This window comes from Silurus meridionalis, chromosome 22 (genome assembly GCF_014805685.1).
Source record: "Silurus meridionalis isolate SWU-2019-XX chromosome 22, ASM1480568v1, whole genome shotgun sequence".
NCBI classification, from domain to species: domain Eukaryota; kingdom Metazoa; phylum Chordata; class Actinopteri; order Siluriformes; family Siluridae; genus Silurus; species Silurus meridionalis.
In genome coordinates this window covers 10609286-10627787 of record NC_060905.1, presented here as the reverse complement: position 1 = coordinate 10627787, position 18502 = coordinate 10609286, and the positions used below count along the sequence as shown (strand labels likewise).

The following is an 18502-nucleotide window of genomic DNA, read 5'->3' as shown; positions in this document are numbered from 1 at the left end:
AACAATTGGGTAACTTTATGGAAAGTCATGTCAATGTTTACATAGTCTCACTTAATACAGTCCTAACCAACAAAATAAAAGCAAGTGGGGACAAATATCATGCCTTAAGTAAATGTACTTAATTAAAATTAACAAATAATTTCTTTTAAATAATTCTAGCCATAAGCTCATCTACTGCAGGCAATTAGATTCGATGTGAAATTTTAATGTTGCATATGCCATGGATGGGCTTGCATGCTATGAATAGGCCTGTTCTGTTCACAACTCCAATTAGAAGTGGAAGAAAATTTGCCTGTGGACTTTAAGACCACTAAAAACTACCCAGGAAAAGAAATTTCAGCATTAAATGTTGTTGAAATGAGACATTTAGGCATTCAAAGCCAATCAGTTCATATTTAACGGGTATCTCAAATGAAGAATAAGAATTAAATTTTATTTAGGTTTAACAAGGATATTTCTATAAAAGGGTGATATAGCTTGTCTTATTATCTAGAGCTGCTACTCACAGATGCAAATTGGGACGTTGGCAGACCACTGGTTGTTGTTCTGGCAGGAAATAGTCTTCTCTCCGATCAGCTCAAAGCCGAACTGACACTCAAATCGCAGTACATCTCCATTAGAAAAACCATCTCCTTCCCTCATCCCATAGAGTGGTGTGCCAGGGTCACCACAACTTTCCTTATCAATTTCTATAAAGGATGAATAAATCGTACGTTTTAATTCAATAGCATTTTTAAGGACATAAACGTCACAATGCAGCCTTGTATAATGTACTTGAAATTAAGCAAAGCCAAACAAAGAAAACAAATACAGCTTTGTATAATTATTATTCATTATGGAAAATAAAAGTGCATGATTTTGCTTTTATGGCTTTTTGTCCCAAAGCTGAGGAATTCCCTTGTGACACTGACAAAAAAAAAAAAAGCACCAAAATATGCTTTCTTTAGTTTGCCTTTATTCTCTTTGTTTTGCATAAAAGGAACACTTTGCTCCACAGACATTGCTTTAACGACTGTACACTGTTCTGCTCTTCAATGCTGTTGGCAAAAACATGATCTGCCTAAAAGAGACATCTCAAAAGTCTGATGGAATGGAGTGTGCAAATCAACATCCTGATAAGTTGGAGGCATTTTGGAAATGTGCTACAATTTCCACAATCATCAAACAAGTATGCAGATGAAGCACCTTGCCAACTGTTATGCATTAGTGTAGAACTACTATGCTTTGTGGGTGTATGGAAGCCAGTGGAACAAAAACCAACCAGACAGGAGATCACATTCCAAATGTTGGCAAAGGTGCCACAATCAGTTAAAATACTGAAGATGAAAAGATATTTGCTTTTAAAACAGACAGAAGTCTAAAACCTGCCCCAAAATCCACCACAAATTACTTAAAGGAAAACACAAGCTGCAGTTTTTGGGATGGTCTGACTTTAACATGATTGAAATGATGTAGGTGGGTGTTTAAAATAGAAAGACTACTATTAAAGTAAAAAGATCTGGGCCACAAAGGAGTCATTTAGACAAAGCACACATTTGACAGATGTCCTGCAAAAGCCTGACCTCATCATCCTACTTCGATGGTACCCCACCTTGCACAGTGCCCACTCACTGCTTGCTAGTCTCATGGAGAGGGCATTATGTCTTCCTGCAGACCCCCAATTGTGAACTATATTGTGATCTTCATGCATAAAAGACGAGGTGAGGAGGACGAAAGCATAATTTCAGTAAATTATATTTGGGGTAAATTAGCGCTGGGGCTCATCGGAAAGAGATTTCTCTATAGAAGTCTTTGGCCAGTGTGTGATGTATGGCATTAATTTCCTGTCTGACACTCTTTATGAGTGCCACAATGCCTTGCTCACTGCTTCAGTCTGCAGGCAGGGCTGAGGAAGGTTAGACCATATTTACTGCTTTGTGCTTTACGACGGCAGCAACATGTAGAACAAATTGTCTGCAGGAAACCATAGTGTCAGATAACGCTATTCTTACGTGAATGGTGGACATGGGACGAGTCAGCTGGGAATCCAAAAGCTATAGAGCTACTCAACATGACGGACTTTTATGCCTGGCTGCCTCAGGATTTCAGCAGGCCAAGCTGGATAAGAGTATATATATATACATTAGCATCCAACAGGGATTTTATATATATTTAGAAATAAATACACAGATCCCTGTAAAGGTTATGCTGTGGGAAGTCCGTTTTTATTGCTGTAATTACCATATAATTATACCATCCGTGAAATATACCTGAACTGTTGTTGGGCTCATTAAATCACCCTTCACATAAACGTCAGGTAACCATTTTTAATTTCATAACATTCTTTAAACTGGAGATATACCTCGATCTTCGGCGTCATGGACGGAGGCTCATTTCAATTATATTTTCCTTCATGCATCTCTTATTCCAAAGTCAATTACTGTTGCTGATTTGCGCTCGAACATCTTTTGCTCAAGCCAATCATAGGCGAGCCTGAAGAAGTGATGTTTACACAACCAAACACGCTGGGCAATAACCCTTCATCTGTTCTATCAATTCATTTCAAATGAGCTTATAAAGCAGGTCCGTTTATAAAAAAAGTTTTCCGGAGTAGCAGTTTGGAATAATAACATAAGATAAAGTGTGAAGAAAATATTATTGAAGTGCATGTCCCTTAATAGCGTTCTTTAATTAGATGTTTGATTACTGCTTCCTACAAAACACAGCTGGTGAGGAAGTATAAGACCACTCTGTGTGAAACAAGTGCACCATTTTTACTTAAATTCATTAAAGAATCTTTACAGTGTCTTGCAGTTTTATGTTTAATTAGAAGAGGCCATAAACAATCCAGTGTAAGTGTACAATTTCTAAGATTTAAACACTTAAAAGTTATTATATGCACATTATAAGGACAAACACGTCACACTCACAATTCCGGTTAAACCGAGAGTATGGTTACTGAAATCAAACAATGCATAGCAATGCTTGGCATAAAATGAGTGCACAAACACATTTATCTAAATATTATTGTGGAAAGCTTCCACTGATGGAGATATTAATGCATAGAAGGTAATTAATGTTGTACCTGGATCTCACCATAACCTGAACATCTTTTGAATTTTAGTATCTTAAAAGAAGCTGTTTAAAGCCCACTGTTGCTACAGGGTCCAAATCTTCACATACCATGCAACATATATAGGATGTGAACTATTTCTGCATTGTATGATGCAGAGTTTTATAGTTTATTTGTATTTTTTTTACCATTGATGCACCACACACTTTGCAAAAGTATTAAAACAGCCACTAACACACACTGTGAGAATTTATTGTGTGCTGTGATGCTCTAGAACGTTAAGATGCCTCTGCTTTGCAGAAAACCATCTTCACTAGAGATGGCACAATCACACTTTTCTTGTTAATGATATAAAAACATTAATTATCAGTCAATACTGATACAACCAGCACCACCATATCCAACAACCAAACATCTATTCCTTGCAAAAAGGAAATTTAGGTAAATATCTTAGCATGTAAACATTTTGATTGCAAAAAAACCAACCCAAATATATTTCAAAGTACTGTTACAATTGTTGCCAATTGGAGGATCTAATAGGTGAGATATTTTGTTTAGTACCTGATCCAGCTTTTTTGTTGCTCGTATGGGCCTGATACAAACGCTTGGTATCAGATCAGATGCATTGTTTTATCTTTACAATCATCACAGGCAGAAAAAATAAATAAATACCACATGAAAGATATCAGCACATAACCAGCTCTTGTTAGATGTCCTTTTAAGCAGAAATATAAACGCAACAAGCAATGTAAATACAGCTCATAACTCAGTATAAATATTTCATAATAAATCTTCTCAAATGAACGTAAAGAGAGGATTAGCCAACACTGACAATGCGTTCTCATTATCTGCACAGGTGTCAATGTTACAGTCTGCAGAGGTGATTTTTGTTTTAGTTGGGATAATGGAATACATTTTACGCAATGTACCCGGATAAAACTTTTAACTTCTTACTTTCTGGTACGTTTCACTATTGGTATATGTTTTAGAGTGTAAGTAACTGAGGCTAAAAGCCAGACTGAAGCAATTAAGTTGGTGCAACTGAAAGAAAGTGATGCAATATTTAGGAGTTACCTTGAAAAAAATATTTAATTATTCAGAGATTTTAATATTCAAAAAGCACACCTGCATAAGCTTTCACAAAATATCATTATTTTCATATATATCATGTTTTTCTATGGGAAAATTTGCATTGACTAAATTGGTAAAGAATTTGTTTGTGTAATAACAATAACGTGCACGTTCTTCTACATCTTCTCATTATGCATAAAAATGCCAGTTTTGTGTCTGCATTTATTTACTCAAAAAACCGACACAATTTACATTTTGATATTTAACTGAAAAAAGGCAAACATATGGCAAAGTGAATCATACTCTATCAACTCAGCATAAACTGTAACCTCCCACAGGATTATTGACTCATACATTGCTATCTTAACATAGAGATCCAATATCAGATGTGATGGCAGACAGACAGCAAGCAAATTCATGTTCATATAGAAAAGCATGGCTCCCCTGAAAATGTATTACTTTTTCCTTTGAGAATTCAATTCCCTAACTTGCATCTAAAAGGGCTTCCAGGGATTAAAAAAAACAACAAAAATATAAATATAAATATAAATATAAATATATATATATATATATATATATATATATATATATATATATATATATATATATATATATATATATATATATATATATTTATTTATTTATTTTTGGAAATTTAGAACAAAATATCTGGAAAAAACAGTTTAATTCCCTTGGTTCCTTTATCATTGCTTTTTTTCTAGTTTAAGTTAAAAAATATTCTCTCTCTTTCTCTTTCTCTGTGCATGTGTGTTTCTCTCTCATTACCCTAGATGGCATGCTGTTTATCACGCTGACATTAATTTATTACTAAACCTTGAGGCGGTGGAGATAATCAAAGATATGGGCTATGTAGGGACTCCTGCATCTTTCGAGCACATATTGCACATGTTAAAAACAAACGAAATTCTCGTTCCTGTAGCCATAGCTTTGACACAAACCTGTACTGTGACACGTGAACTGCTTGATTTTGTGCTACTCTCTATGTTAAACATCTATCAAATGCTGCTCCTGGAAACACAAAGTGAATGACCTTTGACAAAAAGTCTGCACTCACCTGTCAGCAGATACAGAAATATTTCTAGCCCTTTCAGCTTGAGTTCATTGAAAGAAGTAGAAAAAAGGAATCGCAATCTTGACAGTACCATTCAAATGAAATGTGCTCCGCTATTGTTTGCGAGGTCTTATCGTTTCTTTTTTCCTCCATCTTTTACAAGGTCTCAGTCTCTTCCTTTGAATTTTCTTGCTAGTCTCACTCTGAATTTTACTCACTGAAGCCACGAAGGAATAATACAAAGGGCAAATCTGACTATTTAAACTTAATAAATATTATTTTATTCTAAAATTAATGAATAAATAAATGTTGCTTTGTCCAGTTTTATCCATAAAAGGACAGAAGCCACACTTAAGTCAATTGAAAGCAAAGATCAGCTCATGAAACAGGTAGAATCAGGTGTGGCTCCAGCTTGAATTCATCACAACTTAGTATCTAAGGTTGCTTGGATAACAGTGTCAGCCGAATGTGCACCCATACTCCAAACATGGTATGCTATAAAGAATTGTACAGTTATTACATGCAAAAATACATTACAGTACTGTACTTTAAGGCAAATTACAGTTTCAACTAACTCATCTTCCTGCTGCTACGGAAGCAATATTGATTTATAGTAATATCATATATATCCATCACCTTTGTAGTTAATCTTGAAACCGATGGAGCCAACACTTTCATCAGACTGAAGATGAAGCCACATCTGATAGGTCATACTGACGATGAGGTCTGGAACAAAGCTCCCTGTCAGCCTAAAAAAAAACAGTGTACGAGTTAGATGTAGTATATTAGCATATATGTGTATTATGCATTATACCGCAAATACATGCACATTTAATCATCCAGAAAGTCTAAACTTCACTTCTATATCAAAGAATCTTGCTCCTACACTGCAAAAGTGAACATCAAATGTGGTACCAATCTGCCACTAAACTTGTACCTGATGTTAGAATATGGAGGCAGGTTAATTTCATCAACACCACAACACCATAAGCAATGCAAGTATTTGAAGAAACAACACTGAAAGCTGTTGATGCTAATTAACCTTAGACAAAACTATTCTATTTAGAATAATATTTACAGGCAATCAAAACATGTAATCTGTAGTTTCAAACATAACTAATTGCATTGAAACAGTACATGCATGTGGAGTTTTATGGTATGTTATAAAGCTCTATCATCTGTTTTAATATTGTTTTTGAACAAAACAGTGATCTCTTTACTAGTGGAGAAGATGCAAGTATAAATAATTAAAAGAAGCAGACAGAAACAAAAGAATTAGAAACATGAACACGGTAAACCAAACCTGAGCCAAAACACCTGACATAAAACAAGGAGGTGAAGTGTCTGGTATGAAAAGTAGTTTTGTGGCATGAACCTGCCCTTTAAAAGAATGCTTCAAATGAAATGAAACAGACTAGGTTATGAGTAAAAATGCGTTATATTTAAAGATTATTAATACGTTAAATTATACTATAAAAACATTTTTTAATTGTGTTTAGATGATAAGCCTGAGGCACTCACACTTGCAGGATTGTCCGGGGGTCTCCCACTTCTCCACCATCTCCAATAGTCAGAGTGTCATAACCAAGCTCCAGGTCAAACTCCTCGAAGTTGATCTGAATCACCTGTCAAAAAAAAAAAAAAAAAAAAAAAAGGCATAAAGCCTAAATTAGCAATGTGACAAATGACAAATCATACACAGAAACCCATTTTAAAATACAAGTAAAAGCTGCAATAGTTTTTTGTTAATGCTTTATTTGTTAATAGATTTCTAAATACATTAAACTTTCCAAAACTCAGATGAATGTCCTCAACCACCCTATCAACTAAAGTCTACAGTTTACTGTTGTTATTATTTACAGATATTTAATATTTAAAATTTTGTAATGGTCCTGTGTATGCTAGTTAATGTTTAGTAGATAATCTATACATAAGACACATAACAGAATGTAAATGTGTCATTGGGAATTGAATACAGATTGATATGCACATACAATCATATGGCACAATATTCCGTTGTTGTTTTTTCTTCGTTCTGACAGAAAGACTCACAGAGCATCTTGTTGTGACTAAAAGTGTACATCAGGAATGGGATCCTAAGGAATGCAACAAAACATTCCTGTGCGTGTTTTCATGTGAGTGCTAAAAAGATATGAAACTTGGAGGACAAAGAAAGACAATACCTCACATACAGATTGCAGACAGCAATACTAGGCAATACTAAGCATAACCAGATACAGATCATGCTATTGCATTACAGGTGTCCTATAGACTTGTCTATTTGTTTCTCAATTTATCTGAATTGTTATTATGAATACTTTTCATAGTTGATAGCTTTGTTTATGGCAACCTGTAAACGGTTAACTTAGAATAAACTTTCTTCCTTGAACAATTATGGAATAAAAGAATGGAATGGAATAAAAGGAAACCATTCAAACCCAAATTGTAATCACTGTAAACCCAGAGTGGAACTACAAAAGATGTTTCAGCTGTGTATGCATTTCATTTTCAATTCGTTTCTGAATATATGAATGGATATGTAGCTAACAAAACATTCCACTAACACACAATCCACACACGCAACATTATTTCAAGTCACTGACTTGCTCTAGCGAGGGCATTTGGGTATGTTGCTGTTGCTGCATCAATAAAAGTAACCACATTCTTTTTTAATGTAAAACTATTAAAAACAATGTCTTTCCTAGATTTGAATGAGCCTAGGAAGAGCATACACAGTTTATTGTATACAAAGTGCTCAACATTTCCAAAACTTGTCAGATAGACTATTCCGTCATCCTTTTCCTGGACACTGCAAAGGCCATCGCACTACCAACTCAGTACTAGAAGTGCTTTTGTTAAATACATATCATCAGAACAGATAACGCATTTAGATGTTTTCTTGCTCCTATAGTCATATAGGTACTTTGGCATTTCATTTACAACTAAAAATTACTATACAGTAAGAGAAGTTACAGAATGACTATAATAAACCTGCACATCATGTGTAAAAGTAATCAAGTCACTATAATATAGGCTCTATCAGCTCAGTTCTGTAGCCCATAAAAAAAGTTGATGCTACATACTGCATGTAACTTCCCTCACTGCCTCTTATATATTAAACGCCTTAATATTTCAAACCTAAGACCAGGCATATGTATTAACACTACGTGCCATTATAGTGCATTATGCAATAAATACATATGTCTAAATTTACTTTTTTTTTTTTTTTTAAAGTAGGAAATTACACTTTATGTACATTGAGGACTTTGTGAAAGTAGAGAAGGTTAAAAGACAAACTACTGTAAAACAGCAACATGTGTACTTTCTGATTTAATGAATCACTCTTAAAATGGCAGCATTACTAAGGACATGACCTACTTCATCAGGTAAATGACTAAGATGAAGGACAGTTTAATGCACATAAATTTAGCATCAGCCCTTTTTTTTTTTTCTTTTATCACACTCTTAACTGTGAAGGGTACTCATCTCTGATTAGCACACATTTTTTTTTTTTAGTTTAGCTTCATACAGCTTTAGCATTCAGCAAGATCCTTGAAGTAAAGGTAGAATTCTTGTCGCCATTGACTCTCCATAGTGCTTTGTCTGTGCAAAAATATTAAACATGAATATACTGCTCCAGGGCATCCGAATTTTCATTGTCTTCAGTTTAGGCTTGCAGAATATGATCAATAATAAAATTCCATTCTCTAGACCACCTGCTGCACACCATTCCAATAGTCAGCAAGGCTCAGGACTCAGGAGTGTACATAGTGTGTATTGGATCACAGTAACCACAAAGAGAAATGATAAAAACTTATACTGATTTAGCTCTTGCTAGTGCAGAACACTCTTGGGACACACATACACGCACACACACACACACACACACACACACACACACACACACACACACACACACACACACACACACACACACACACAAAGAATTCAATTCAGAACCCCAAAGAAATCTTCAGTTTCTTATCCAAAACAAAGGTTTCCAACTTAAAGAAGCCGGACCCTTTACCTATTTAAAGCACTTTAAAATGCATTTATTTTGGACCCTACAAACACCATCATTAGCATAAATAAAACACTGTTATAAATCAACCAAATGCTGGTGCTATTTCAATTGAACAACTACTACATGATTCTTAAAACTTAGATTGTTGCAAATCTGTGTACATGAGGCTGTGTGCCCACAATCAGCAGGAACACACAGTATTTTAAAGCTGCTTTATGCTCCTGGCATTGAGCGCTGAGTGAGGAAAATGTTATAGGAGAAGTGTTTGTGCACACATCGCAGTAACCAGCAGTCAAGCCATGAAACAGCCATGAGCATGCTATTTCGACTGCATATGCCAGTACAGATCCATCAAGCAAAAGTAGGGTATCACGTCCACCTACCATGCAGTAAAACTGTGCAGCTGAGAGCGGTCACTGAAATTCACACGACAATCAAAGAAAGGTTAGAAATGATATGCCTCTGAGAGATTTGTAAGGACCTTTTAAATGCATAATATTAATAATAATAAAAATAATAATAATATTAATAATAATAATAAATTATGCACTGCAAACATTTCGTAGCACAGCTCAAACTGAGTGTCATGAGAATGGTTAATTGAACTCTTGCGCTCTTTGTTTTAATGCAGTTTATGCTGATCAATATCTAAATTAAATAATGGTCTGTAGGATATACTTTCTGTCTGAACTTTTTCTCTTTCTCTCTTTCTCTTCCTCTTTTCCCTTTCATCCTTCAGTTTAATAGCTAATTCATAAAACTCATTCAAATAAGTGTTATCACATTATTTTATCTTTGTGTGTGATTTACACTGCACACACCAATTACATGTCAATGCTGGTAAATGATCATGTTCTTTGTGGGAAAATCCAAAGCTTTCATTTTAATAAATTTCGCTAAAGAAAAAAAAAAGTGGCCTTAAGCACTATGAATTACAATCATGTAACACACACATTCCTTACATAATAAATCCCTTACGAACCAAAAATTACAAAATTTCTAAGCACACCTTAACTTTCAGTGCTCAAATGTAATTGGTCAGAAGAAATAGGTATATACATAGTTCTAGCTAAAACACAAATCACATTTTTTAATGATTTGGCTTATTAATAACAGTATGTTTTTTTGTTTTTTTTTATAATAACAAATAAATCCCAGAGATGTCTATGAAAAAGCTCCATCTAATTTTATGGAAAAGAGATGGAAAAAGTTGATTAGGATGAAATGTTTAACATATATGAAAGGAGTCTCGACTGACGTTCCTTTGTAACAGTAACATTTTTCTGTTACTTATTTAACACTTCAAAACGAGTAATTTTTGCTTTTTAGTTCAGTAACATGACAAGCAGTGCAGCTTTATTCAGTAAAAACAGGTTTTATAATTGTATAAAAAAATACATCATAAAAAGGATTGTGTATAAAACACAATAGGAGTAAAGAAAAGTCCCCAGTAACAAAGTAAAATGCTGAAATGTAATGTCTGAAGTACAGCCATCACTTAGAGAGAGTGTCTACAGCACTAAAAGGACTAAAAGAGCCTTACTTTCTGACTGAACGGATGGCAGGGAATATTTAAATAAAGAGCCATGGACTAAAAGAGTCTTAATGGCAAATATTACTAAATTTAGCTAATCTAATGCACTAGATTAACTTTAAAATCCATAATCAATGTATCTACATCACAGGAACGTGTCCGTGTGCTATTCAGCCCTCCAGGAAATCATTAAGGCAGTAATTCAAGATAAACAATCAGTAAATCCATTTTACCCCCTAGTGTGTACAATTTTATTTGCACAAGAGGAGGTAATGCAAAGTCTATATGGTTTCAGGGATAAATATTTACTCTACCAGAGCTTTAATGAAGTTTTATTTTGATTAGCCTTAATTAAACGCCAAGATTTAAGGGCCCATTGTTGTCCACTTGTTAATGATACAAGGTCAAGTTGGCCAAGACTGACAGGAAATCTGTTTTTTATTGTTTGTATGTAAATGCTCCGTGTCAACAGTCACAGATTAAGCAAATGTACAGTCTAAATTGGTGCAATTAGAAAAGTGTCATTCTGGTCTATAATTGTGTTAAGTGTCATTGTGTTCTATAAATATTTCTACTGTCACTGAGAGATGAATGTAGAAACATTTACCTTTCCAAAACATTTTTTTCCTACAAATGAGATATTTGTATTCAATCATTCTGTATATGTATATGTATTATATCATTTTGTACATCTGTTAAAAAGTACAAAGTACAAACTAAAAAATACTCTCACACTCTTTCTTCTTGATCACTCTCTCTATTTTTTTTGTATTAGACTGAAAACTTAATGAGAGCTCCATCAGTTTAACAGGTTGTGTTTGAACTGACAGGAGGTCGTAGTTCAGTGGTTAAGGAATTGGACTTTGGTTCGGAAGGTCACAGATTCAAATCCCACTGCCACTGCTGGGCCCTTAAACAAGGCCCTTCACCCGCTCAGATTTGAGTCGCTCTGGATAAAGGCGTCTGCCAAATGCCATAAATGTAAACTCAGAAAATCTTCTCACCTGAATGCACGCTCTTTCTGTCCTTTCACTTAGTTTAAATAACTGAAGGATGTAAAACTACAAAAAAATCTGTAGTTGATCCTTTCCCATGTATGCCACTGCTCCACAGTGGGTAAAATGTAATTAATTGCGCGATAATTTGATATGTTTACATTCCCTCAGCTCGCAATAAATAGAATCTCTGATTTAAAAAAAAACCCTCTGAGATCCTACTTGTGCTTAGATATGTTTGCCAGAAGCACATGAAGGGATTCTCTCATGCCTATCCATCATTTTATGTGTGCACAGTGGGCGGGACGTGTAAACATACCAGGAAGCGAAGACAGATGAGATACAACAGAGAGAAATGAAGCCACTGAATAATTGAATGAATAAGCTCCAGGAAACAGAAATCAGAAATCCTGAAAACAAGTTGAACTTATTAAAAGTGTAGACCAGTGTCTGGGGTGTTTAATCAGAGAGATGATAAGGCCAATGAAGGATTAAAAAAGTGATGGAGTGCTGGATCTACTTCTGCATGAAAGAACCTTTGGTTTTTAAACCATTCAATCTGTCCTTTTTATCATTCTTATTATTACTTTCTTTATTTTATTAAACATAATACATTTTATGAGACAAGAATTGGTCAAGCAACGTTTTTCACGTGCAGCAACATTAACACAAAACTTTCAGTAATGTATGTGTGCCAACATTCAGAACACACTATTATTAAAGCAATTTATCAGAATGCTAGTTCTGAACTTCACAAATATACTAGTGAATTTTCCCTTTGCGATATCTTTGGAACTAAGTTATGAACCCCAAACATCATGTTTTAGATAAAAGTGTGCATGTGTGTCTATAGCTTGTTCTCCATGTTAGATTATATGATAAGGATCCTCTGATGATATGCCTGAAATACTTGTTCAGGTTGAAACATAATTCATTTTAAGAATAAAAATAAGAATTTTTTAAGAATCTTTGTGTTATGCTCTCCCATGAATTTTGCACCATCCTATTTCTTCCTCCTGTTGGTGGCATTTAGATGAGTGTCACAGCTTGAGTGTCATGCCTGAATTTAGTTGTTGCCTGTCTGTGGTTACAGTGACACTAATAGCTGCTTGTGAGCATGTCACATTATGTATTCTATGACCACTGATCTCAACTCACAAGTCGTGAGTTGTTTTTTCAATGCAGTGTGCCAGTTTTGTCTGTGACTGTAAAATAGAATAAAAAAATAATAAGTTGGCGTTGAAATAATAGTTGGTATAATCTTGCGAGTGGAGTGAGTTGGAGAGAAACTTGTCAAAAGACAAAGACCCATTATGCCCCTTGAGTTGCATCACAATTTCCATAATTATTGTTGTTTTCCTCTTATTTTCTAATTTGTGAATTCAGATTATCGCTTATGATTTTCTTCATTTTACTGCAAAGTCTGATGCAAGTTTGGTTGCTGTATTGTGCAGGATAGTCTGTATTTCCTTTGGCTTGTGTTTGTGTGTGGGTGTGTTTGTCTTCTTCTATTGCTTACAGATTTTCTGTGTTTGATCCTGTCTGCCTGTTGCCTGACTTCAGCGTTTGAAATCTGGCTATGATGTCTGGATTACCTTTATTATAATACACACTGAGTTTTCATACTGTTGTCATATCCCTTGATGTGGCTCAATAAAAACCTATAACTTTGGAATATCCTGTTTCCTTTTTCTTCTACAAAATTGGTGTTAGCTTGTTGTACTTTCTATAGAACATTAAACTCACATAAAATACTATGCTAATGCAGCCTCACTTTAAGTATCCCAGGGCTTACAGGATGCTCTATTTGTCTTTTATTTATCCTTTGTGCTAAATTATCCTTTAAGTAATGTTTATAGAAGGATTACTTACAGCTTCATCATGCACTTTACTGTAAGTATCAGTATCTGACCAAACAATGACTAGAAAGTGTCTTGTTGAAGCAAACAGATTTTTGGTATTTAACCTTAAACATTGGTATAACTAAATAAAATGTTAGAGGTTCAAATTACACAATAAAGAGCACTGAAATACAAAAACAATCTATTAAGCACATCTTAATAAATGGTGCTGAAGTATTTGTATACCTGCTCTGTTCCTATCTTACACCATACACCATCCAGGAAAGACTATTTTTCAGAATGATGTATGTACAGTACAGTACTTTATTATCATGAAAATGCTACACAACCTGACACTTACAAAGGCTGGCCTTTACTTCTATTCTGTAAATGCAATTATGAATCTGTGACAATAATGAGTCGGTACATGTCTCGAGCTTTAACAGTCAGAACAGGAGCACCGTGCAGCTTTCGCTGAATGTACAAACCGCAACTCTTCCAACTCTTCTGTCAAAAGTGTACAGCTGATACAACTCTCATAGGCTTAATTATACATGACACTAACACAAAAAAGAGAGGAATGCCTCACACCTTATTGTGCTAAAAATCAACACTGCAAGTGTGAAAAATGAGCCTCTATAGAAATCCCTCGCAGGGATATAAAACTTGGGGTAATTACTGATGGCTTTGCCTATTGTAATTCATCACGGTTAGGATTCAGTAAAAATGCTTTTTGACAACAGGTGTTGTTTAAGCCCACTATACTTTACTGTAAAAGTGAAGAATAATGTGCAACTATGGTCTACCACAGTCAACATGGACATATATACTTAAAACATAGTCATCACATTACTTTCTAGATAAACAATGCCGAATTCTTAGCATGTAAAAATCAATACAGTACATTCTTATTTGTCGAGTATTTCCTATTATAAAATGACACTAAACCAGTGTCTGTATTTTTTCTGCAACAGTAGCAGCATACTGGTTTTTAGCATATTTAGTTTACTTTAGTGACTCTAAGGGTGTTCTCTTTACTTAAATTGGGTCAAAGGCTTCTAGATTTGTAGTTTAAATATATTGTTTATTCGTAAAATTTTAAAATAAATGTGGAATTATGCGCTGTTGTGACAACTGTCTCGTTGCTTTATTCACAACGTTGCTTTATTGACAAAAGTGGAAAAGAAGCACGCACTAATTTCTCGAAATTTAATTACGCTCCATTGCCAAGGTTAAAACATGGAGTCCAATATAAATAACTAGGTTCACCAGAATTGTGTCTGCCAAAAATAAATGAAGCAATAATGTCCTGTGCTATAAGAAGCCATTAGTAATCCCTCAACTTAAGGAGGTCGGTGGCAGCACAGTAGAGCAGGGATGCATCCAATCTTATGGACAAAGGGTCAGAGATGCTGCAGGTTTTCCTTCCAACAAAGTAGGAGTTGCACCTGATACCACTTGATTAATCCTTTGGTTTGGATTTACAAATTGCCAATGAGCTGTATCAGGTGTACTCCTGCTTAGTGAAATTAAAACCTGAAGCTACATTTTCCCATTATTGTATGTACGAGATTGGGCACTCTTATTGTAGAATTGAATCACATGTGTGCCTTTTGCAAGTGGTCCTTGAAGATTAAAAAAGCATGACATATTTTTCCTGAAACAATTTTATATAAGAATATACATTTATAAATTACTCTCTAAAATGCCTCAGAAAATAGAGAGATTAAGACATAAATTGTTTTTGGAGCACAAACTGCAAATTTTCATGGGTATCTTTAAGACAACCCACAGCAGCAGTGAATTGGTTAAAATATTTAAAGTTCCTATTTAACAAACTTGTAAGAATAAGATTTTCCATTTTAGAATCATTTATTCTTTTTTTAGATTGCATTGGATTTTTCCAAAGCACCATGTGATTGCCAGGTGCTCTCTCAGTTATTAAATATATAGCAAAGAAGCAAAGAATGGAAGTTTCCTGCTCCCTAGCAAAAATTTCTAAATCCAAGGCTGGAGGAAAACAATATATTTTTTTACATCCTGGCAGAGTACCAGACTGTTCAAAAAAACCTAAGTAACCGAATAGTTGAATAGAGCGGTAGGAGGAGGCAGAGAACATCTCTTTGGCCCACAAGGCTTTTAAGCTACCTTCCATCCATCATACAATGGCAACGTGTCTAGACAATTTTAAAGCTGGCCTCTGAATATTGAACTAGTTCTAACATACCACATTGTAAAGCAGTGATGGAAAACCCAAGTCTTGCACCAAAGTTTCTGGCCCTGCCAACAGTCTATATAATCAAATAGTGACTGGGCACAAAATAGGGTGTAATGTTTAATTGGGGAAATGGCATGTGGCAACATACAGTCACAGACTAACCTGTCCTCCAGAAAGCATTCCCTGCAGCAGGGTATAAAACTTGTTTATGGCCATTGGTTCAGACAGGTGCAAAGGAGGTCAATGGAAGCCATTTACTAAAGAGGAGAGAATGTTTGTTTTCTAAAATTTATTACCTAGGAGTTTCGCTTCAACCATTTTGCAAGTAAGTGAGACTCAAAGGCTTTGGCTTCAAGCTTACCTGAAAGCACTTGTTTGTTGTACTGTACATGGGAGGTCTGTTATTTGGAGATGGATGGCAACATTAATGACTCATGTCAACTCTAATCAATTACAAGGTGCAGCACTGGGGAGACAAAGATGGCTGTCCTGCTGTCATAAGTGTTATTACAAATGTGGGCTGGAGGGAAATCAATCCACAGGTCCTGAGCCATTTCACAGTCTATTTATCAGTATGCACACTTTTTTGAATGCCACCGCTGTCAGTCTTACACAGGGGGTATCTCGCTGTACTCAGTCTGTAGGAGAATAGTCAGTGCACACTGCTACTGATAACATAATGTGATTTCTGATAGCAGTGTAAGAGCGGGCAGGGAGAAAGTCTTTAATATGTATTCATATATAATTATGTAATAATAAACCATTTCACACTCACACACACAAACATAAACAGCTTTCCTCCTCAGACTTGGCATAGCCGTGCATGGAGAACTGAAGAGAAATTAAAGTGATGTGTGACTATAAAAGTCACAAATCAAGCATGCACTGCCCACTCATACTGTACATGCACAGCGACTAACACATTCCACAATACGCCTGTTCATAAAAGTACAAGGATGAGTGCGGATGGGAAGAGGGCTCTCAAGGTCATACCAGGAATAAAAAAAGGATAGAGGAGACAAGTGCCATTACTCAAAAAGTTTGAAGAATCAGGATAATTAGAACAGCTTAGTCTAACCCAGCTGCGAAAATAGTACTGACCCTGGTTCATAAGTTGGGGAGTGGGGGGCACTTGATACTTATGGCAGGATATATACGCTCATCTTCTACAATGGGTATTTCAAAGTCTGCTAAGACATTGAGAGTATCAAATAAAAAAATCTCTTTAGTTATATAGATATATTGTTTTTATAGAAGTGGTTTGAAATACAAAATAAGCCATTTCTGTTATTAATGGTATGGTCAGAATTAACACCATGAATCTTTAGACCCAACCTGTCTCTTGTCAACTTATGGGGAATGTTATTCTGGCGCACATGTTGCACCTTAAACAAGCAATGTTTGAATGCCATAGGCTTTCTGAGTGGTGTTGCTGACCTGACACATCTCTTTATGGTGAAAATCAACTTCATTTCCAACATGATAAAAGCTACTTTTAGCGTTATAATGCACCATTTCACAAGTCCTCACAAACAGGTTAAGACACCAAATTGAATCCAAATCAGCACCTTTGTATATAGTAGAATGGGAGATTAACAGCATGAATTTTCAGCTGACAAATCTGCCGCAATTCTGTTATGAAATCGTGTCAACAATGACCAGAATGCTTGTGGACTCCATGCCATGAAGAACTCAGGCTGTTCTGAGAGCAAAGGGAGGCTCTACACATGTTAAATATAGTGTTATGAATAGTGATTGGTGAATGTGTATATTAATATTAGATACTATTGACACCTCTGAGATGGGCAATTTTTTAATGTTTGTGCTGAGCAGTTAAAATGTCGGCGTGATGAATAATGACTTTAATTTTAATTAGTAGAATGGTTGTGTAACTTTAGTGGCTAGACTACCTCATTTGCATTTTTGCCTATTTTTTATTCTTAAAAGCATCTTACATTTTTGCTTGTATTTTAGTATAATATTTTTTTATATTATAGATTTTTGAATGAGATATATCCACTCAGGCTTTTTATAGTTTTTTAAAGTATGAGATTTTTTTTTAATGGTAGACTGGTTTATATTGCATGTAGACTTCATTTGGGCTTTGCTGAGTTTAAAAAATATTTTTTTTCTGATTGGACTGCAAACAGTTAATATCACTAAGAATCTTTTAGCTTATAACTTAAAAAAATAATAACAAAAAAATAAATTCTGATTTAACTGACAAGTAAAAAGGTTAAAACAGTTGCCTTTGTGGCAGGTGGAGGTGTTTAGAGACACACTAGAGAGTTTATGACTAACATGACACACCTGAGCCCTGCTGTAACACGTACATTTATGTGACGCCTGAATATTTTTGTTCTCCCACTCTTCCTGAGTAGTTAGCCGAGCATGTGTGTGTGTGTGCCGTTGTAAGTCAAGGAAAGTCAACATTAAAGCAGAAAGCAGTGAACAGAAAGAAGAAAGTGATTCATTTTGGAAACTTTTAGGTTAGCGTCTATCTACATTGCCAAGGACACCAACACAAATAAAAGGAAAACTTACATACATTCTTGTATTGGGTCTTTTGATACACCCGAGCAGTGAGAGAGCTGTTGAGTGTTACAGCCCACTGTCTACATATTTTGACAGTCTCTTTTGTCTTCACCCTCATTTGTGTGAACACACATTTAAAGCAACAATTGATAGACTAAAT

At 35.1% G+C, this 18502-nt stretch overlaps 1 protein-coding gene across 3 annotated transcripts in view; it reads right to left on the bottom strand.

Annotated features, from left to right (window-relative positions):
- csmd3b (CUB and Sushi multiple domains 3b) overlaps nt 1–18502 on the bottom strand; it is a 383608-nt gene that overhangs the window by 139532 nt on the left and 225574 nt on the right. For all 3 annotated transcript variants that reach the window (XM_046834810.1, XM_046834811.1, XM_046834812.1), the window contains exons 11-13: nt 6717–6820; nt 5832–5944; nt 507–689 (exon numbers count right to left, since the gene is read on the bottom strand). In XM_046834810.1, coding sequence (XP_046690766.1) covers nt 507–689; nt 5832–5944; nt 6717–6820 — 400 coding nt within the window. The remainder of the gene's footprint in view (nt 1–506; nt 690–5831; nt 5945–6716; nt 6821–18502) is intronic.